Source organism: Bufo bufo, chromosome 4 (assembly GCF_905171765.1).
Source record: "Bufo bufo chromosome 4, aBufBuf1.1, whole genome shotgun sequence".
Taxonomy (NCBI): domain Eukaryota; kingdom Metazoa; phylum Chordata; class Amphibia; order Anura; family Bufonidae; genus Bufo; species Bufo bufo.
This window is the reverse complement of record NC_053392.1, coordinates 536,295,395-536,319,342: the sequence shown is the minus strand read 5'-3', so window position 1 is coordinate 536,319,342 and position 23,948 is coordinate 536,295,395. Positions and strand designations below refer to the sequence as shown.

General features: G+C 45.7%; 1 protein-coding gene across 3 annotated transcripts in view; it reads right to left on the bottom strand.

Moving 5' to 3' along the window:
* The window catches only part of LOC120999016 (SLX4 interacting protein), a 225,668-nt gene that overhangs the window by 181,694 nt on the left and 20,026 nt on the right, over positions 1-23,948 (bottom strand). For 2 of the 3 annotated variants that reach the window (XM_040429897.1, XM_040429898.1), the window contains exons 1-2: positions 18,773-18,842; positions 10,048-10,097 (exon numbers count right to left, since the gene is read on the bottom strand). In XM_040429897.1, coding sequence (XP_040285831.1) covers positions 10,048-10,074 — 27 coding nt within the window. In that variant the 5' untranslated portion in view covers positions 10,075-10,097; positions 18,773-18,842. Of the gene's footprint in view, positions 1-10,047; positions 10,098-18,772; positions 18,843-23,948 lie in introns of those variants that run through there. The other variant, XM_040429896.1, reaches the window with a different exon arrangement.

The following is a 23,948-nucleotide window of genomic DNA, read 5'->3' as shown; positions in this document are numbered from 1 at the left end:
AAAGAGACCTACATATTCTCGGTGGGTAACCCCTTCCTGCGGTCCATACACTTGTTCCTGCGATATGTGGATGATATTTTTCTGGTTTGGTCGGGGAGTGAAGCGTCTTGTCATGCATTTGTTGACTATCTCAATACGCGCAACCAGATGAACATGAGATTCACCGTCAATTTTGGGGGTGAGTCGCTTGACTTCTTGGATGTGCGTGTCGCAGTCAAAGATGGTGTATTACACACCATGGGCTTTCAAAAGCCCACCGCGACTAACTCACTCCTCCACCAGGCCAGTTTCCACCCGCCGTCGGTAAAAAAGGCCGTCCCGTACGGACAATTTGTCTGTCTGCGGAGGATCAATGATACCGACGCCGAGTTTTTTAAGCAGGCTAGTGAACTCAGAAATCGACTCTTGGACCGGGGTTACCCAGCGAGGAATGTTACAGCAGCCCTACATAGGGCCGCCAAACTTGACCGCAATTCCATATTGATAGAAAAAGGAAGGGATAGGACACCACCTCGCTTTGCCTTTACCTTCAAATATAGTCCTGCCTCAGAAGCAATTAGGCGGGTTATCAATGAGAACTGGGACCTATTGAGAGGGGACCCTTCTTTGAACAACTTCTCTAGTCAGCGACCTTTCACATTTAGAAAATGCCTAACCCTTAAGGATAAGCTGGTTAAAAGTGTATTTAGTACACCCCAGGAAGAGACCTGGCTTAAGAAATCCAGAGGGAATTACAGGTGTGGGCATTGTTCTTTTTGTGTACTAAACACTTGCAGCAAATGGCTGCACATAGGAGGAGTAAGGCATGTAGTACGCGACTTCATTAATTGTCGCACACCCTATGTCGTATATGTCGTCTTTTGCCCTTGTAAAAGATTTTACATTGGCAAAACGATCCGCCCCTTATTTGAACGAATCCGCGAGCATGTCGGTTCTGTGCGTTCAGGTAAAGGTTGCCCCCGCTTGATTGAGCACATCCGCACCGCCCATGGTGCCCATCCACGGTGTCTTTCCTTTGCAGGAGTGGAACATGTCCGACCCATCCCTAGAGGAGGGGATCGGCATCACCTGCTCCTGCAGAGGAAAGCAAGGTGGATTTTGCTTACAGGGGCCATGGGAGCGGCGGGGCTGAACGACAGAAACGATATGTCGGTTTTCCTTTAAGGGGGAACAATGTGTATGTTATTAGCCAGCAATTGATAGTGCATCGATCTTCTTACTTGTCATAGATTTGTTTGCTCCTCCAGCGTTGGGTAGTCCCTTGCATACCTAGGATCATAGATTATTCATCATTGTGTAGCGTAATGTATTGCAATAGGACTCCAATAGTTATCCTTTGTACTAATTTGTATACTTTTTGCACCCCATCGCATTTTTATGGTTTTGATTGTCACTAACCTGCGGTGCATAGCTGTTGCCGATGGTGCCGGCTACTCAGCGCCGCCCCTATAAAGCGCAAGGAGGCGCGATGACGTCCACAGCGGCCAGAGGAAGCGCGATCACAAGCGCAAAACTGCCGTAGCCGCTACCACCTGCAACAGAGTGTCCGCCCCAGGATCCCACATGTACACAGTTTTTTCATCAAGATGAAATAAAGAAGTAACAGAACAGTAACTTCGGTGAGTGCCGCACATCTTTATTTTACTTCTCTACATTGTTGCCAAGTAAATAGTGAGAAGGCCGCGGCGCTACTGGAGCCGATCAGATGCTGATGATATATCCAGAGGATAGATCATCTGTTAAAACAAAGTGCAGAACCCCTTTAAATATCAGAAATATCTTTGGTCGCCTTAGTAACTTTAAAGTCAATGTGCAGAAATCAGAGATTTTGAACATAAACATGCCCCAACGGGAAGCAGATTTTTTAAAGGACTCTTTCTCCTTTAAGTGGACCTCCCAACATATTAAATACTTAGGAGTATACATACCAGCAAACTTGACACATGTTTTTAAGCTTAACTATTTGCCCTTGCTTAGAGCTATTGAATCTAGTATCCATAAATGGACTCCACTCCAGATCTCTTGGTTTGGGAGGATTAATGTGGTGAAAATGGACATTTTACCGCGCCTCCTATATTTGTTCCAGACGATCCCATGTAAAATTCCCTTAACCTATTTTGCTAAGATCAGGAGAATGGTATCGGTTTTCGTATGGAAAGCACCCAGGGCTAGACTTAGTTATAGCCTGATATCTCGTTCTAAAGGTTTGGGAGGTACGGGACTGCCAAATTTCATCTCATATTATAGAGCGACAATCATGAATTGTGTTCTCGATCTGTGTCACAATCGCTCTACTAAACTATGGGTGGAAATTGAGCATGAAATGGCACCGCATTTGGCCACTGGAATCTTTTGGTTGTCCCCTACTTCCTTGAATATACTGCCTAACTCGCAATCCCCGATGCTTCTATACACCTTGGCTAGGCTTTGGGCTAAATTTGCGGTCAAATTGGCCTTATACATTCTCCTGGTCCTCTCACGACACTCACAGGCCATGCAGATCTTCCTACAGGTTTGAGTCAGCTCCCAGCTCTGGGAGGCCAGAATAGACATCCAACTAAATTGATAGACGTCTATAAGCAGAATGGTTTACTCCCTCTGGATGACCTCTCCCACATTATACCTTCGGGCCCTGGACGCTGGCTCCTCTATTTTCAGTTACGAAGCTTTATTAAGTCCCTGATGCCTGGATTGCGGTCATGCCCCCCCCTTAACTGAATTTGAGAAAATGAGCACAGCCAGGTCAGCTCCTGATCATGCTATATCTCTACTATATGCCATGTTGAACTCTGGGGAGAAAGGGGATTCTTCCACAGGTACTCAAGGAACTAAACTTAAATTCATGTCTGATTGGGAATCGGAACTGGGATCCACCTTCTCGGCAGACCAATGGTCTAGATCACTCCTCTTCACTCATAAGTTAACTGTGTCCTGTAATTTACAGGAACTTAACTATAAAATCCTTACCAAATGGTATAGGACCCCAGTGCGATTACGCCAATTCTATCCTCAGGTTCCTGATGTATGCTGGAGGTGTCTTAATGCAAGGGGCTCTATGACACATATCTGGTGGGACTGCCTGGGTGTAGCCCCCCTGTGGCGAGAGATCTTTGACTTATATAATTTCTTATACAAGGCTACTGTTGTACCCTCACCTGCGATAGCTCTTCTATCCATGTTCTCAGGGCGGATTTCGCAGATAAAGAAGGGTGCCCTTCGCTTGTTTATCCTAGCTATGAGACAGATAATTCCCCGTCAATGGAGGTCTACAGAGAGTCTTTCGAGAGTGACCTGGTCTAACGCTCTAGACTCACTAGTTCATATGGAAGAGTTAGGTGCTGTAGATTCAGGGTCTGCTTCGGCCTTCTGGGGGATTTGGGACCCATGGAATCAGTTTCGCACCTCCACATCTTTCCATGATTGGTTGACAACAGGTATTATTCCGTGTAATGGCTCCTAAATAATACACTCGGTGGGGCCCTTCTATCCTATACCCCTCCTTTCCCCTTCCTTTTGTCTATGTCATGTCTTGGTCTGTCATGTCTTGTGATGTTTGTCCTTGTCCTATGTGGTTGTTGGTCTAGAATTTAGAGAATGTATACCATATGTGCTCTTATTCTCATTTCCAGAAGCCCCCATGGGCTTGTTACTTGATAATAATGTTCTATACTGCTAATTATAGAATGTACTACTACCTCAGATTTATCTGTATGGCCAGTTGTCGACCTTTGTAGTTCTTATGTTTATGTATATGTATTTGATATACTTATTCATTACTCATTTATACGCTTTAATAAAATAATGATTGAACCGTAAATATCAGAAATAAGGGTCTGGCTATGACATTACTTAAAGGGAACCTGTCACCAAAAAAACGCTTACTAAGCTGTTAATAGTACCTTATAGTGCTGCATAGTAGTTTCCTAATGCCTAGGCGTCTCCAATGCTGCTCTACCCGCCTCCCGCAGCCTTTATTGACACGCCGGATCTCAGTGCCGGGACCGCGTTCCCAGCCCGCATGCGCAGTAAAGGGCTGCTGTAGCGCGATCCCGGCTCCGGCTCGTACACTCAGCTGGCTTCAGTTTTGCTACTGCACATGTGCCCGCCAGCCTTACATACTAGCGCAGTTACAGAAGATGCAGCACTATAAGGTACTATTAACAGCTTAGTAAGCGTTTTTTTGGTGACAGGTTCCCTTTAATTCTCTTAGGATACGGGGGTGTATGCCATCTGGTCCTGACGATTTGTCTATTTTAATCTTTTTAAGACGCCGCTGTACTTCTTCCTGGGTCAGACAGGGCACTTTTAATGGGGAATTTACTTTTACATTCTGCATTTCATCTGACAGTTTATTTCCTCAGTGAATACAGTGGAGAAAAAAAATTTAAGGCCCCTTTCACACGGGCGTCGCGGATTGGGGCCGGATGCGTTCAGGGAAAATGGTGAGATTTTGACACTAAAACAAGTCAGTTTTCACTGCGATTGCGTTCCAAGTTTGCGTTTTTTCCGCGTAAGCGCAAAACATTGTAATGCGTTTTGCAAGCGCGTGAGAAAAATCGGCATGTTTGGTACCCAGACCCGAACCCGGCTTCTTCACAGAAGTTCGGGTTTGGGTTAGGTGTTGCAGCCCGGCTTCTCTTCTGTCTTCTTCTTTGAGGAATAGGACCTTTGATGATGTCACTGCGCTCATCACATGGTCCATCACATGATCTTTTACCATGACGATGGATCATGTGACGGACCATGTGATGAGCGCAGTGACGTCATCAAAGGTCCTTTTCCTGTGCACAGGAGAGATGAAGACAGAAGAGAAGCCGGGCTGCGCGATCAAGTGGATTAAGGTGAGTTATATTATTTAACTTTTTTTTTTTAACCCCCAGCCCTATTGTACTATGCATTCTGTATTAAGAATGCTATTATTTTCCCTTATAACCATGTTATAAGGGAAAACAATAATGATCAGGTCCCCATCCCGATCGTCTCCTAGCAACAGTGCGTGAAAATCGCACCGCATCCGCACTTGCTTGCGGATGCTTGCGATTTTCACGCAGCCCCATTCACTTCTATGGGGCCTGCGTAGCGTGAAAAACGCAGAATATAGAACATGCTGCGATTTTCACGCAACGCACAAGTGATGCGTGAAAATCACCGCTCGTGTGCACAGCCCCATAGAAATAAATGGGTCCAGATTCAGTGCGGGTGCAATGCGTTCACGTCACGCATTGCACCCTCGCGGAAAACTCGCTCATGTGAAAGGGGCCTAATAGCTTTGCTTTCTCCTAATCGCTCTCTGCAACTTCCCCCTCATTACTCTGTAGAGGGCCGACTCCTTCAGATTTATACTTTTTACCATTTATATAATTGAAAAACATTTTAGCGTCAGTTCTGCTCTCTTTGGCAATTAATCTCTCGGCCTCTAGTTTGGCTGCTTTTATTTGTTTTTTACATATTCTATTTTTTCCCTTATAGTTTTTTTTCAGTGCTTTCTCGCTACCCTCCTGTTTTAGTGATTTAAATGCTTTTTTTTTTCATGTATTGCTTTCTTTACAGTTCTATTTATCCACATTGTTTTTTTCTTGTTCCTTAACCTTTTATTCCCATAAGGTATGTACCTCTCTTAATTAGATTTTAGGATGCTTTTAAAAATATCCCATTTTGTGGCTGTAATTTTATTTTTGAGGACTTTGTCCAAGTTAGTTAGGCCTATGGCCTCTCTTAGTTGGCTAAATTCAGCTTTTTTGAAGTTTGCTATTTTTGTTCCACAATAACACACAGGATGGCCAAGCTTGCAGTAAAGAGCTTCACCAGTAACTCCCAAATATCAATATACTAATCCTCAGAAGGGGGAAAGAGGGAGATAAAACGTAACATTTAATGATGTCTTAGTTAAAATAAAACTAGACACCCTGTTGAAGACTATTTTTGGCCTCTCTTCTGAATGGCCTTCCAGTCCATCTTAATCTACATCGACCTGGGGGACGCACTACACGGTATCCCGCCTGACGGGAGAGCCCTACTCCGATCACAACTACTGATGGGTGAGAGCGTTCCTTACTTTATGTTTTCATGTACTGGTACCATTCATTGTGTGTTTGTCTAGGCCCAGCTGGGCTTGTCTACATTGTTTCACGTTAAGGTCTCTAGCGCGCTTTTTTATTTTAACTAAGACACCATTAAATGTTACGTTTTATCTCCCTCTTTCCCCCTTCTGGGGATTAGTATATTGATATTTTTGTTCCTCCCTGAAGAAACGCTCTTTTGACTGACAAGTGGAAGGTTATTACTTCATGGTCAATATTTCCCAGGTGTCCCCCAACCTACACATCGGTTGTTCTGTCAGGTCTATTGGTTAACACTAAGTCCAGTATGGCCGTCCCTCTAGTCGGGTCCTGAACCAGTTGGGAAAGGTAATTGTCTTTGGTTATTGCCAAGAACCTGTTTCCTTTACGAGATATACAGGTTTCAGTTTCCCAGTCTATATCTGGGTAGTTAAAGTCCCGCATAATAACGACTTCATTATGATCTGCCGCCTGGTCTATCTCGTTCAGTAGTAGATTTTCTGTATAGGCTGCAAAATGTCAGGCCAGTATGGGTTGACAAACCTTTCACACATCCTACACATAGGGCCACTGCAAAAGGGTGACGGATATCAAGCCTCTGTCAGTTATATACATCTTCAGTGCATACACCTGGCAATGGTATCATCATACTGTGGGGGATTATTCAATGTGCAAACCAACTACATTGTAATATGATGGGAACGAACCAATGAGATATTTTTTATTTTTATTTTTTATTTTTTTATTCTGCCACGAACCAAAAAGTTTGCATTTCCATTTTGATGCTAAAGACGAATGTGCGTTAAAAATAAATAAACAGGAAATGAAATATTTTGGTACACTTTGAACAGGGTAGGTCAATGATATTATGATCAGTAGGGGTCCGACCTTAAAGAAGCCCACCCGTCCAGAGGATGAAGGGCAGATTCAGTACTGCAGCCCCTGCTGGATTGAAGGGGCAGGGATGTCGCTGCAGACTCAGCACCTGCACCAGACGACCACTAGGTTGTTAATATTGATTGTGAATGTGGTCGAGTTACTACACGTAATGTGACCGGGTCATGACGGGCACAAAAAATCTGGACCTGCTGGACATTAGGTTGCAGATCACAAATTGCAAACTACTTCTCCAGCACAGAGGTCCAGGTAGACCTGCAGGTGAATACGACTTGCTTGTGTTATTTGTTTCTTCTTGTTGCAAATCCTCAATCGCACCTTAAAATAGTCACACACAAATTGTACACATTTTTTGGTGACACAACTTGAATTAGACTAAATAGTCCCATCCTTAATCTTATGCCATAACCGGGGTGCGGCACGAGGGCACAAATGTGTAGAGGGTGAGAAGCGGCCGCCATACAAACAAAAACCGCACGGCTGTGCTTCGGACATTAGATGCGAGTACTTTTGAGCATAGATTTACACTGAACAGTATAATACACCTGAGATACCCTGGCACGTCTCTGGACCCGAGTGGGAATGGCAGTTCTTGCTCCACTGTATGCACTGGGAAGCCTTTCAACACTTATTTTTTAGCACCGCAATAACCTATTCACTTCTTCTAATGAAAGAATGCAGGCATTTCTATTGTGTCAGCTATTTTCATTCCGCAGCCCAAGCCAAGGCATCGAAGTGAGGAAGACACCGAAATATGGATGAACATCGCCATCTAGTGGACAGCCTGATGGACTGTGCAGGACTATAATACACTCATTGACAGAAAGGAATAACGCACCTGGGTAGAAATGTTGGATTACTGTCAAACTCGGGGAGATATGTAAATGACTATTGGTGTGGTCTGATTGGACATTGGGTCTTATCAGAAGAGGGTGTAAAAGTGCTGCCCCCGCTTCCCTATAAAAAGGCCCTCAGAGGCTACTTTTGGGTAGTGTAAGTATTGGTGAGAGATAGTTGACTGCTAGACAAGCCTCTATGACACTTGAAGACATTTTACCCAGTTGACAGACTTTGAGAGGGGACGCATCATTGGCTGAGAGATGCAGAATGGTCGTTTTGACGAACTGCCCGCCATCTAGGCTGTTCAGACCTAGCTGTTAGGAGGGAGCAGTGGTTATGTGAGGTCACACACAGCGAACAGGCTCCGGGCGGCCCAGACTAACGAGAGGCAGAGAGGATTGTTTGATCCACCAACAAGCACAAGCAGTTCCCACCAGCTTACTGGTGCACCAAGGGGTGGGGGGCTGAGCCCCTCGGAGCACCAGATCTTTAAAGGGAACCTGTCACCTGGATTTTGGGTATACAGCTGAGGACATGGGTTGCTAGATGGCCGCTAGCACATCCGCAATACCCAGTCCCCATAGCTCTGTGTGCTTTTATTGTGTTAAAAAAACGATTTGATACATATGCAAATTAACATAAAAGAGTCATATCTTACTTGTGTGACCAGAGAAGAGTCATATTTTCAAGCTCCGACACCTCTCAGGGTAATTTGCATATGTATCAAATCGTTTTTTTTACACAATAAAAGCACACAGAGCTATGGGGACTGGGTATTGCGGATGTGCTAGCGGCCATCTAGCAGCCCATGTCCTCAGCTCTATACACAAAATCCCGGTGACAGGTTCCCTTTAATGCCCTGCCACTCTCCCTCCCCTAATGACAGTGCCTGGCCTGGAAATCCTGTGCCTGCGCTGTTGCTCACAGGATCAGCGCATGTGCTGTTTCTTCTGCCGCTCCCCTTTCATCACTGATAGGGCCAGGCACCTTGCCTAGCCTTGTAATTTCGCGCGTGTGCAGAGCATTTACTTCGCCTGCCTAAGCAGTAGGGATGCTCTGCACATGCGGCGATCCTGCTAGTAACAGCGCAGGCGCACGATTACAGGGCTCGGCAAGATGCTGTAAATGAATAGAGAATTATGCAAAGCACTACAAATGATGCCTTTTATTTTAGTTTTTTGTTTTTTGCACTTTTGATTCGTTTTTTGGGTCCGTGGTGATTTCTCACAGTACGCGCCAGGTATGGTGCTTTGTTTCATAAACTTGTCTATAGAAACATACCGTAAATCCTGAAAAAACATGTAAGAAATGTGTGACCAAGAAACCTGCGTGTGTGAAGACAGCCTTAGGCCTCTTTCAGACGGGCGTTGCAGGAAAAAGTGCGGGTACATGCGCGAGTGCAAAACATTGTAATGCGGTTTGCACTCGCGTGAGAAAAATCGCGCATGTTTGGTACCCAAACTTCTTCACAGAAGTTCGGGCTTGGGATCGGTGTTCTGTAGATTGTATTATATTCCCTTATAACATGGTTATAAGGGAAAATAATAGCATTCTGAATACAGAATGCATAGTAAAATAGCGCTGGAGGGGTTAAAAAAATATAAAAAATAATTTAACTCACCTTAATCCACTTGATCGCGCAGCCGGCATCGCTTCTGTCTTCTTTCTTTGCTGTGTGCAGGAACAGGACCTGTGGTGACGTCACTCCGGTCATCACATGGTCCATCACATGATCCATCACCATGGTAAAAGATCATGTGATGGATCATGTGATGACCGGAGTGACGTCACCACAGGTCCTGTTCCTGCACACAGCAAAGAAAGAAGACAGAAGCGATGCCGTCTGCGCGATCAAGTGGATTAAGGCGAGTAAAATTTTATTTTTTTTATTTTTTTTAACCCCTCCAGTGCTGTTTTACTATGCATTCTGTATTCAGAATGCTATTATTTTCCCTTATAACCATGTTATAAGGGAAAATAATAATGATCGTGTCTCCATCCCGATCGTCTCCTAGCAACCGTGCGTGAAAATCACCGCTCATGTGAACAGCCCCATAGAAATGAATGGGTCGGGATTCAGTGTGGGTGCAATGCGTTCAACTCACGCATCGCATCCGCGCGGAATACTCGCCCGTGTGAAAGAGGCCTTAGGATTATGTGTCCTTCCGAGCGCCAAGTCAAACAAAATCAGCGGCAGTGTGATTCACAGAGTAACTTCTGGACAGTGATTCGTGTAATGACTAGTTCTTACCTTGACAGCCAGTTTGTTAGACATCATATCATGCCATCCGGACTGGAGACCTGCAGTGATCAGCAGAGAATGATATCAGTCGCGGAAGGGAAATTAATAATCCATTACTCAGCAAAACATGGCAGGACACGCAGAGGAGCAGCGCCCGAGGGGTTACTCCTCCCATTACACCTCACCCGTCAGTGTTACTGGATACCAGACAATAGACATACTGAGAAATATTGGAGCAAATATGTACTGACCTTCAGAGGACTCCCACCCTTCTAATGAAACCTTTCCTCCTGCTCTGAAGCCGGGCATACACGTTTAATGGGTGCCTGCCGACAGCCACGTCCCCCGTTTCCTTCCCATCTCCACCATACACATACATGTTCGGTATTCAATAGTGAAAGCCACTGCAGGTCATCAGAATCTGATCGTGGAGGGTATGACACCCAGAACCTCCGCTGATCAGCAGTTTGAGACGGCACCGGTGCTGACAGTAGCGTCACGGCCTTCTTTCTGCTCACCAAGCGCAGCACCGTAGACCGTACATGGTATCGCAGCGGGGACTGATGTGCCTAGGCCATGTAACCGATGACTGTGACGTCTCATGGCCTAGACTAAGCTGAGGGAAGGCCGCGGTGCTACTGTCGTCTCAAACAGCTGATCCTGGGTGTGGGACCCCCACCAATCAGATACTGATGACCCATCCAGAGGATAGGGCATAAGTATCAAAGTCTTGGAAAATCCCTTTAAAAATGATTTAGGGGTCTTTAACGTTATTGGGACGGGCAGTCTCTAGATGAAATACCACATTTCTCTGTTAGATCAGGTAAAACGTTTTAAACTGGAATCATAAAAAAAAAAAGGGGCTTTATTAATTATTTTATTAATTAATAAAACAGGCTTTTATTATCGATGACGTATCCTCAGGATAGGTCATCAATATCAGATCGGCGGGGGTGCGACACCCGGCATCAGCTGTATGAGGAGACGGCGCGCGCAGTGTGCCGTCTCCTTTCTCTCTTCCTGTCCGCTGCTGCTGTCTATAGGTCATCAATAGTAAAAGCCCGGACAACCCCTTTAAGGCATCCCCTGCTGTTCTCTTCATTCCCTCTCCGCTGTGGTGAAACTACGACTCCCGGCATGCTCCATTCATTTCTATGGAGTTCTGAGAACAGCCAAGCAAGAGTGCATCTTGGGAGTCGTAGTTGTACCACAGCTGTAGCGCCGGAGGTTAGCCAATGTGCCCACTTCTAGCGACACTCTCTGCACAATAGCAGGCATGCCACCACTGTACAAGGGGATCCCAGCATCTGACTGAGCTACTGAGCATGTGCGACCACCAGTAATGGACACTAGGAAAGTGAATCAATTAAACAGCAGGGGGCGTCATAACATTATGTGAAATCAATATCCACAGAAAGGAGAATTTTTCGGTAATTATTTCAGTTTAAAATCTGTTTCCTTTAATCCAACAGAGAAACGTATTATTAAGTCAGAATATTTTTCAAATCTTGTGTTACCCCTTTGCAAACATACAGATGTAGCAGACTATACGGTAATTCCTGGCGCCTTAACACACAAGACCATTGTCCTAGAATGGTTTAACAAAGCTTGTTAGGCTACTTCCCACCTCCGGCAGACAAACGGAGAATCATCTGGACACAAACCGCAGCATGCAGTGGTTTGTGTGCGGCAGACTCTCTGTCTGCCGGAACAGTGTAAGGATCTCTAAGCATAATGGGGTCCAGCGGGGATTCTGTTTGTATCCGGAAGCGCCGGATCCGGAGGATTCCGCCAGGCTGCCCTCTGGCGGAATTCACAAAGGAGATGTGAAAGTAGCCTTAGGCCTCATGCACATGACTGTATCTGTTCTGTGGTCCACACCAGCCATGTACATTCTGCATTTTGCAGAACGGAACTGCCAGCCCTATGATAGAAATGCCTATTCTAGGACACAAATATACGGTCGTCTGAATGAGCCCTAAGGCTGAGGTTACATCGCCATTTAGCTTTCCATTCTTCAGATCCGTCAGAAAAAGAAAGATACATTTAAAAAAAACGGATTTATTATTATGAGCATCTAAACCGTGGGGTTAGGGTCCAGTCACACGTCCGTAGTGTAAGTTGTGGATCCACAATACACCCGGCCGGCACCCCCATAGAGCTGCCTATTCTTGTCCGCAATTGCGGACAAGAATAGGACATGTTATATTTTTTTCCGCGGACCGGAAGTTTGGGGGCCGCTCTCTGTGTGCTGTCCACATCCAATTCCTGCCCCATAGAGAATGAATGGGTCTGCACCCGTTCCGGATAATTGCCGGAACGGGTGCGGACACATTGTACGGATGTGTGAATGGACCCTTAGGCCTCATGCACACGACCGTTGTTGTGTTCCGTTCCGCAAAATGGGGTTCCGTTGTTCAGTGATCCGTTTTTGTTTCCGTGTGTCTTCCTTTATTTTTGGAGGATCACCAGACATGAAGGAAAGTAAAAAAAAGTCTAAGTCAAGTTTGCCATGCAAATGATAGGAAAAAAACGGACGCAGACGACAATCTTGTGTGCCTCCGCGTTTTTTCACAGTCCCATTGACTTGAATGGGTCCGTGAACCGTTTTCCGTTAAAAAAATAGGACAGGTTATATTTTTTTGACGGACTGGAACCACGGATCACGGATGACAAACGGTGCATTAGCCGAGTTTTCAACGGACCCATTGAAAGTCAATGGGTCCGCAGAAAATCACGAAAAACTGAACAACGGACACAGAATAAAACAACAATCGTGTGCATGAGGCCTTAATGCGTTGAAGGGCGTCTGATGACATCTCTGGTATCTCCATATGTGCAGGCAAGCTGCTTGTAATAAGCAAATTATCTCCTTGCTGAAACCAGGATATTGCCATTGCACCCAGAGGCTCTGGTCCCTGTCTCCTATGCCCCCACCATTGTGACAAACAGGCAGGGAAAAAATATTTGAGCCTGGCCCTGAAGTCTCGCTAGAGCGTGTTTGGCACATGTGCAGTGAAGGGCTGGAGACCGCTGGGCAGAATAGCAGTCTCCATCCCTTTATGTTACATGTGCTGCTCTCCTGGCTTGTCTGTCACAGTGGTGGGGGCGCTGCATAGGAGACAGGGAGCTGAGCCTCTGGGTGCAATGGCACAGCCCTCATTGCACTAAGGGGGAATGTGCATACTATAAAAAGCCCATGGTCCCATGTTCATATTGCTGAAACTGCTGCGCCCTCTCCACTTTGATGGACAGTTGCAGAGAGAGCAGAGCCTCTAGGTGTAACGGCAACACCCCCGTTGCTCCTAGAGGCTCATTTACACATATTAATACATTTTTCTAAGAATAGGCATTTCTATTATGGGCGATCCGTTCCGTAAATTACGGAACGCAGACGGAGGGCATCAGTGTTTTGTGGATCCGCAATGGGGCCTAAGATGATGTTGCCCTCAGAATGACTATTTTGCTGAAAATCCCGCTGTGGGAAATCCACCGACTCAAACACGTTAAACGTGCTGGTCCTTGTGGCGGTATTGCCGCAGGTCTATGACGGCTTCCAACATTTGCTTTTCAAAAGTAGAAAGCCACGGCAAAACGCACAGTGTAGGCCACGTTCACATCACCGGTAACCTGAGCTCACCGGATTCTGGATACTGACGTTCACGGCCAGGCCCCATACACTATAATAGGATCTGGTCGCTTTTAGGCATGAGTGCCGCGTTTCAGCCAGACGGAAAACCTTGCAGAGAACAGACTGCCGGACCAGGTAACCGGTCATGTAAACCCACAGTACAAGTCAGGTTACACTGCTGGTTTTTCACGGCATTATTATTTATTAAAGCGCCAATCATTCCATAGCGCTGTACATATGATAAGCGGTGCACATACATAATACAGACAACTAGGGTTGTTGCGGGTATCGAAATTTCGATACCCAATCGATACTTTTGTCCCGGTATCGATACGATACCGGGATTTCCGTTTTTTCGATACTGGGCTGCGCTTCTGCGCAGTCTAGTATCTCTGAACATGAGCGCGCTGCTATCGGCGCGCTCATGTTCTCTCTCAGCAGCACGGGGAGAAGGAAGCTGTCCTCCCTCCCCCTGTGCTGCTGCCGCTGCCACCAATGAGAAGAGAGGGGCGGAGGAGGGGCGGCAATGAGAAGAGAGGGGCGGAGGAGGGGCGGCAATGAGAAGAGAGGGGCGGAGGAGGGGCGGCAATGAGAAGAGAGGGGGTGGAGGAGGGGCGGCAATGAGAAGAGAGGGGGTGGAGGAGGGGCGGCAATGAGAAGAGAGGGGCGGAGGAGGGGCGGGCGCACTGCGCCACCAATGATAGGATTACTATCGGAGCGATGGGAGGAGACATCAGCTTCACTAGTGGGCGTTCCTTTTCCCTGCGCTGCGATTGGACAGCGCTACAGCCAGGGAGAAGGAACGCCCACTAGTGAAGCTGATGTCTCCTCCCATCGCTCCGATAGTAATCAGCAGCATGTGGAGCAGGAGAGGAGACAGTAATGGGGCACTGCGGGCGAACGGAGCGGCGCCCAGGACTAAATGGTGAGTGCTGAGACATCGCTGGGCGCCGCTCTGTGTGGCCTGATAGTGAAAGTCTGGACTCATATACAGTAGTCAGTCTTTAACACATACAGGAGGCGGGTGCCGGCAGCAGAATCGCATTGCCGGCACCCTGCCCCTGACAGGGAGCTGCGATCTGCCGCTGATCTGCTAGTACCCGCCTCCTGTATAAAGGGGTAAAATCATTGGTGGTGCAGTGTGCCCCCCCCCCCCTCAATCCCCCCATCCCATTAAAATCATTGGTGGCACAGTGCGCCGGCCCCTCTCAACCCTCCAGTATTAAAATCATTGGTGGCAGTGGCCACAGGGACCTCTCCACTCCCCCTCATTGGTGGTGCAGTGGCAGCTTCTGATCGGAGCCCCAGCTGTGTAAGCCTGGGGCTCCGATCGGTTACCATGGCAGCCAGGACGCTACAGAAGCCCTGGTTGCCATGGTAACATCCCTGATGCTGTGTGCACAAAGCACAGAGCAGCAGGGACAGTGTGGAGTCCTATTCACCCTGATAGAGATCTATCAGGGTGAATAGGAAAAGGGATGAAAGATCCCAGGTTCTAGCCTCTAAGGGGGGAAATAGTTATTAAATAAAAAGTGAAAAAAAAAAACACTAAAATATGAAGTATAAATCACCCCCCTTTTCCCAATTTCACATATAAAATATATAAATAAACATATTACATCGCCACGTCAGAAAAGTCCAAACTATTAAAATATAAAAAAAAAATCTAGGTGGTGAATGCCAGAACAGAAAAAATAAAATAAAAACTGCGCGATTCGCCATTTTTAAAAATGAGGAATGCACGTGGCTTTTTTTGTTTATTTTTTTCGCGTGGTATCGAATGGTATCGAGTATCGCAATACTTTTTCATGGTATCGAAACCGAATCAAAAATTTGGTATCGCAACAACTCTACAGACAACTGCACTAAGCATGAACAAGACGAGATACAGACTGGTACAGAAGGAGAGAGGGCCCTGCCCGTGAGGGGAAGTGATGAGCGGCAGGGGCAATATTCAAATTTGCGATATTTCCCGAATATTTTGTAGAATATTCGTCATATATTCGTGAATTTGAGATTATATTCTTGGCTGCGAAAATTGGCAATGTATTATTCGCGTAATGCGCGCGAAATACCGGCGTGGGGTAGGCAACTTTTCTATTGATTGCTAGGGATGTAACTAAGCTGTGACAAAGCCTTCTCATTGGCCCACAAGCTAGAAGAATGGAGGGATGATTACCTGATGTGTACTGTATTAAAAAAAAAAAAAAAACACGGATATTCGTCATTACGAATATATAGCACTATATTCTATTATTTGCTAAAAAAAAAAATCGCTTTTTTCGAATATTCGCGCTCAACACTAGTAAGGGCTTACAATCTACAAACATGCGGATGAGATTTCTGAAAATCATCCACCGCGATGCTTCTGTACACGGATAACGATTTTCCGCACACAAATCTTTGAGGACAATTCTGCAGCGTGTGAACATATCCTAAGGCCCCTTTCACAAAAATGATACGGATTGGCTCCGGATGCGTTCAAGGGTTTCTGTCACCTGAGAAATGGGTATTAAGCTGGATGACATTAGCGATGTGCTGATGTCAGCTGGACATAACTATATTAGTGCCATCTCACCGCCTGCCGCCGTTGCTGAGAAAACAAACTTTTATAATATGCTAATTAGCCTCTAGGAGCGGGGGGGGGGGGGGGTTGCCCCTGCTCCTAGAGGCTCTGTTTTCCCACCTCTGGCCACGCCCTTCTTCTCTTGATTGACAGGGCCAGGGCAGTGCTGCTGCTCTCCTCCCGCCGGCTGTGTCTACTAAGAAAATCTCGCGCCCGCACCGTCCCATTCAGTATTTGGTGCAGGCGCAGTGAGGGAAGGACGTTCTCCGGCAGCCGGCTTCCTCACTGTGACGTATTCAGCGCAGGCGCAGTGAGGAAGCCAGCACCCACCGAGCGTCCTTCCCTCACTGCGCCTGTGCCGAATACTGAACGGCGCGAGATTTACACAGCAGACAGGGCCGGAGGTAGGAGACCAACGATGCCCGCCCCGGTCAATCTAGTGTAGCAGGCCATGCCCAGAGGTAGGAGAACGGGGCCTCTAGGAGCAGGAGCAACGCCCCCCTCCCCCCCCCCTCCCGCTCCTAGAGGCTAATTAGCATATTATAAAAGTTCGTTTTTCTCAGTAACGGCGGCAGGCGGTGAGATGGCACTAATATAGTTATGTCCAGCTGACATCAGCACATCGCTACTGTCATCCAGCTTAATACCCATTTCTCAGGTGACAGAAACCCTTTCAGTGAAACTCGCACCATTTTGCAAGCAAGTTCAGTCAGTTTTGCGTTCAGTTGTTTCCACGCGGGTGCAATGCGTTTTTCAGTCACATGATAAAAAACTGAAGGTTTACAAACAACATCTCTTAGCAACCATCACTGCATCTGCACCTGCTTCCGGATGCAATGCGTTTTTCCCTGAAGCCCTATTCACTTCTATGGGGCCATGTCTGCGTGAAAAACGCTGAATATAGAACATGCAACACAGAACTGATGCGTGGGGGGAAAAAACGCTCATGTACACAGCCCCATTGAAATGAATGGGTCGGGATTATGTGCAGGTGCTATGTGTTCAGAGCCGGCCACGCGTGCGCGGTTACCCATCCATTTACCACTGTGGGACTTGTGAAAACAGCTGAGCCAGTGCTTAGGCAGGCTCTCCATTCATGGTGGGCTCCGTTATTGAGATGACTGGATCCCGACATTTTTAGCATATCCCAGGCGTCAGCAACCAGCTGTAACTAAAATTCCCAGCATGCGCCATTCATTTCTATAAAAATTCTGAGAGGAGAAGAGGAATCGTGCACATTGGGAGTTGTCGTTTCATGACATGTGGAGTGCAGGAGGCTGACTACCCTGGCATATCCTATCAAAATGCTATAAATGCCCACATGTGTAAAGCCCTTTAAGGGTACTTTCACACTAGTGTTTTTCTTTTCCGGCACTAAGTTACATCACAGGGGCTCAATACCGGAAAAGAACTGATCAGGCATATCCCCATGCATTCGGAATGGAGAGAAATCCGTTCAGGATGCATCAGGATGTTTTACGTTCAGTCATTTTGACTGATCAGGCAAAAAATAAAACCGTAGCATGCTACGGTTTTATCTCCGGCCCAAAAAACTGAAGACTTGCCTGAATGCCGGCATTTTTTTTCCATAGGAATGTATTAGTGCCGGATCCGGCATTCCAATTACTGTGCGCAGACCGAAAAAAAGGTGAAAAATAAATAAATGCCGCATCCGTTTTGCCGGATGACACCGGAAAGACGGATCCAGCATTTCAATGCATTTTTCTGACTGATCAGGCATTTTTCAGACTGATAAGGATCCTGGACAGTCTTACAAATGCCATCAGTTGGCATACGTTTTGCCGAATCCGGCGACGGAACTGCTTGCCGGATCTCTCTGCCGCAAGTGTGAAAGTAGCCTGAATGTCCCAAATTATACTTTTTATAGATTGGTAATTTCATCCACTTTGCTGGCGCTGTAAAATCCTGTGCATGTGCCACAAATGCACAAGTCACATTGCCTGTATCCGTCCCATGTGGATGGATCCTTAAGGCTAGGGCTACACGACGACATTAAGTCGCGCGACACATAGGGCACAACTACACTGCGACATTGATATCACAAAAACAATGTTTATAATGATAGTCTATGGTGTCGCACTGCGACATAATGCAACGCGACAGTCACAGGGAAATCCATTTTGAATTAATTTTTTGCGACTGTCGCGTCGCAGCATGTCACAGTGCGACACCATACACTATCATTATAAACTGTGTCGTCGTGTAGCCCTAGCCTAATGGGGGAAACTGGTACAAATCTATAAAAACTGCAAGGAAAGCAGAATGCTGCCACCTCTAACCAGTGTCACCAGGCACCAGACCCCGGGCCGAAGCTGCAATACACTGCGGTGTACATGTTGCCTAGCTTCCTCACAGTGACCACTAGGTGGCGGCATAAGCACGGGATTCCACTGCTTGTAACTGCATTCCACTGGTTTACTTTTACAGCTCAAAAGCGCGACACAAAGAGAATTCACTTTCACCACACGTACAAAAACGCGAATAACTCATCTATTCTACATCTACTGCCTTGTTACCTTTCACTCTGCCTAATATATTCCAGCTCCTCACTACAGCAGCCTGAAATCGGCGGGAACTTCAGGAAACAGATAGGTAAGGGCAACAGCTCTACCAGAGTACTACTGTGCCCAAATGAAAGATGGCGATCAAAGTACGGCGTGCGTGGAGGGACAAAAATGTCCAATCTTACACAATGCAATGGAAAAGAAATTTAACGTGAAATTAGGGTTGCCAACAATAACTTTTCTTTTATCTGGACAACTTATCCCAAAATCAAGGACAGCCAACATTTATACAGAGAAATTAGAAAAACATCATGAATTCTAAAGATTATAAGTAATACATGTCTGTAGCTCAATGTACTAAGAACTCATTAGCAGCATTTACTGTGAGTGGTAAAATGATGATAATTACCACCAAAATAATCTAGTCAAGTACCACCAGCCTCCAAAAAATCACGGACACACCTATTTTTTTGCACGGACACATGAATAAAGTCGCTAATTTTTACGGACTGTCCAGAAATGGCCTCAAGATCAATACATTTGGTATTGTTTAAATCATTACAGACAAGAGTTCCGTTTTTCACAGACATGTGCTGTCCGCAATTTCTGCGGACAGCACACGTACCCATTGTTTTAAATGTGTCTGTTCACATTTCAGTATTTTCCTATGGACAGTGAGTCAGTAAAAAAAAAAAATCACAGGGACACGCACTACTTTGATCCGTGATGCGGTCCAAGCACGCCCATACGCTGACACGGAAATGTGGACGAAGGCTTATGCATTTCTTTAGTTGAAGTGGCAGAGCTGATCAGGAGCTGTGGATGTGCAGTGATGAAGCGGGGGTGAATATACTTGGTGTAGCTGAGCTGTGTAAGTGAAGTGATGAAGCAAAGCAGAAGTAGTGAGAGGTCCAGGTAGCAGAGTAGGAATAGTAAACTGAACTAGTGGCTGACGTGCTAACTGGCGCAACTTCCTAAATAATCAGGCTGTGTCCTGGTGTCAGAGCAGGTTAAGGCCTCTTTCCGCGATCCGGAAAGATAGGACATGTTCTATCTTTTTGCGGAACGGAAGTACGGGACGAAACCCCCCGGAAGCACTCCGTAGTGCTTCCGTAGGGTTCCGTTCCGTGCTTCCGTTCCGCACCATTCCGCATCTCCGGATTTGCGGTCCCATTGAAGTGAATGTGTCCGCATCCGTGATGCGGAATGCCCCCAGAACGGCACCCATGTATTGCGGTTCCGCAAATGCGGTCCGCAATACGGCAACGGGGCGCACACGCCCGTGTGAAAGAGGCCTTAGGCTACTTTCACACTAGCGGCACGGACCTCCGGCAGGCTGTTCCGTCGGGTGAACAGCCTGTCGGATCCGTCCTGCCGCTAGTGACTGTGTGTCCCCGGACTGCCGCTCCGTCCCCATTGACTATAATGGGGACGGGGGCGGAATTCCGGCGAGGGACGGCAGCGCACGGCGAGAGGCTGCCAGAATAAAACTACGACATGTCCAACAATTATTCCGGCAGCCTCTCGCCATGCGCTGCTGTGCGTCGCCGGAACTCTGCCCCCCCCCCCCATTATAATCAATGGGGATGGAGCTGCAGTCCGGAGGCACACGGTCACATGGTCACGGTCACCCAACTGAACAGCCTGCCGGAGGTCCGTGCCGCTAGTGTAAAAGTACCCTTAACCACCAGCATCACGTCACTGGTGTGTGGCATGTGTCCATGGAAACCTGATGGAATCCAGATGCAGAGTGGAACAGGGACAACGTACAGGTTTTAATCTAGTACAGGTAACACCTTGGTAGTCTAGTGTATTTAGGAGGTCAATGCGAAAGGTGTTCTATGGCAAGGAAGTAGTTAATGAACACATCCTAGGTGGTCTAGGTCAAAGCTGACCGCGGCATCGGGTCCCCGCCCTGCAGTGGCAGGGTCCTGATGGCAGAAAAGGCAAGCCGGATGCCTTCCATAGGCATCGGAGCTTGCCTTATACGGAAGCCTTTGAGATCCAGCCCGTAGGCCTCTTTCACACGACTGTATGGCTTTTTCAGTGTTTTGCGGTCCATTTTTCACAGATCCGTTGTGCGATGCGTGAGGTGAAAGCATTGCACCCGCACTGAATCCGGACCCATTCATTTCTATGGGGCTGTGCACATGAGCGGTGATTTTCACGCATCAATTGTGCCTTGCGTGAAAATCGCAGCATGCTCCTCTTTGTGCGTTTTCCTCGCAACGCAGGCCCCATAGAAGTGAATGGGGCTGCGTGAAAATCGCAAGCATCCGCAAGCAAGTGCGGATGTGGTGCGATTTTCACGCACGGTTGCTAGGAGACAATCGGGATGGGGACCCGATCATTATTATTTTCCCTTAAAACATGGTTATAAGGGAAAATAATAGCATTCTTAATACAGAATGCATAGTACAATTGGGCTGGAGGGGTTAAAAAAATAAAATAAAAAATTAACTCACCCTAATCCACTTCTCTTCTGTCTTCATCTTTGCTGTGCACAAGAAAAGGACCTGTGGTGACGTCATTGCGCTAATCAAATGGTCCGTCACATGATCCATCACCATGGTAAAAAGATCATGTGATGGACCATGTGATAAGCGCAGTCACGTCATCAAAGGTCCTATTCCTCAAAGAAGAAGACAGAAGAGAAGACGGCTGCGCGAACAAGTGGATTAAGGTGAGTTAAATTTTTTATTTATTTTTTTAACCCCTCCAGCCCTATTGTACTATGCATTCTGTATTAAGAATGCTATTATTTTCCCTTATATCTATGTTATAAGGGAAAATAATACAATCTACACAACACCTAACCCAACTCTGGGTACCAAACATGCCGATTTTTCTCAAGCGCGTGCAAAACGCATTACAATGTTTTGCACTCGTGCGGAAAAATCGCACATTTTCCCGCGACGCACCCGCATCTTATCCGGGCCAAAAACATGACGCCCGTGTGAAAGGGGCCTAAGGCTGGGTCTTACAGGCAGGCTGTCAGCATACAAGCTGACATGTAATGCATTACAATACACAATGTATTGTAATGCATTGCATAGGGATCAGATCCCAGAGTGGGACAAAAATAAAAAGTTTTAAAAAAAAGTGTTTTTCATAATAAAAAAAATTAAATTTCAAGAAAAAAAATCCCCTTTCCCAAAATAAAACTTGTAAAAAACTAAAATAAAAATTAAAACAGACATATTGGGTATTGCCGGGTCCGTAATGACCGGCTCTATAAAAATATAACATGATCTACCCCTTCACCTGAATGCCGTAAAAAAATTTTTAAAAAAACTGTGCTAAAACAACAATTTTTTTGTCACCTTACATCACAAAAAGTGCAACACCATGCGATCAAAAAGGCGTATGCCCCACAAAATTGTATCAATCAAATCGTCACCTCATCCCGTAAAAAATGATCCCCTACACAAAACAATCGGGTAAAAAATAAAAAAAAAATATGGCTCTCAGAATATGGAGACACTAAAACATGATTTTTTTTTTGTTACAAAAATGCTTTTATTGTGTAAGACTTAAATGAATAAATAAAGTATACATATTAGGTATCACCACGTCCATAACAGCCTTCTGTATAAAAATATCACGTGACAACCCCTCAGGTGAATACTGTAAAAAAAAAAAAAAAAAACGGTGTAAAAAAAGCCATTTTTTGTTTCCTTACATCACAAAAAATGTAATACATAGCAATCAAAAAGTCATATGCGCACTAAAATAATACCGTCATCTCATCCCGCAAAAAATGAGACCCTACCTAAGACAATCTCCCAAAAAATAAAAAAAACTATGGTTCTCAGACTATGGATACACTAAAACATGATTTTTTTTGTGTCAAAAATGCTTTTATTGTGTAAATCTTAAATAAATAAAAAAGTTGACATATTAGGTATTGCCATGTCCGTAACAACGTGCTGTATAAAAATATCACATGACCTAACTCCTCAGATGAACACAGTAAAAAAAAAAAAAAATGTCAAAAAAGACATTTTTTGTCACCTTACATCACAAAAAGTGTAATAGCAAGCGATCAAAAAGTCTTATGCACCCTAAAATAGTGCCAATCAAACCGTCATCTTATCCTGAAAAAAACGAGCCCCTACATAAGAGAGTGGCCCAAAAAAATAAAAAAAAATATGGCTTTCAGAATATGGAGACACTAAAAAAATTTTTTTTCACAAATGCTTTATAATGTAAAACTGAAACAAATAGAGATGAGCGAATTTCATATTTTGAAATTCATTCACACTTCGTTTGGTGGTAAAAGATGAATAGCGTTATGGATTCCGTTACCATGGACCATAACGCAATTCATAACGGATCCGTTTTGCAGCCCATAGACTCCTATTATGACGGAATGAATAACGGAATTGTGTTATGGTCCGTGGTAACGGAATCCATAACGCAATTCACCATTTACCACCAAACGAAGTGTGAACGAATTTCATAAGCGTAAAGTCATATTTGGTATTGTCGCGTCCATAACAACCTGTTCTATAAAATGTAACCCGTCAGATGAACATTTCAAAAAAATAAAAACTTTAACATAGTACCGACAAAACTGCCACCTTATCATGTAGTTTCCAAAATGAGGGTCACTTTTTTGGAGTTTCTACTCTAGGGGTGCCTCAAGGGGTCTTCAAATGTGACATGGCAACTTAAAATTATCCCAGTGAAATCTGTTCTCCAAAAACCATATGGCGTTCCTTTCCTTCTGTGCCCTGCTGTGTGCCTCTAAAGCAGTTTACGACCACATATGGGGTGTTTCTGTAAACTACAGAATCAGGGTAATAAATATTGAGTTTTGTTTGGCGTTTACCCTTGCTTTGTTACCGGAAAAAATGGATTAAAATAGAAAATCTGCCAAAAAACTAAATGTAAGATCCTCACCTGTCTCGCACTCTGGTGTGACCAAAAAGGGTCCTCGTGGAGCTGCGGGACAGGTTACGTGTGTCTCCATTGATACACCAGCTCCAACCCCTTTGTGAACCGACGCGGGGATGCATTCACATGTGCGCCAGAGGGGAAGACTGCATGGCTTTTGGGGACAGCTTGACCAGGCTAGTGGCAGTACGCTGCGGCAGAGCTCGTCTCCGGTGCGTATTGTGGATTCCATTCCGGTATCCATGTCGACGCTGTCACGGGGCGCCAAAGTCGCACTTGGTCTCCCATC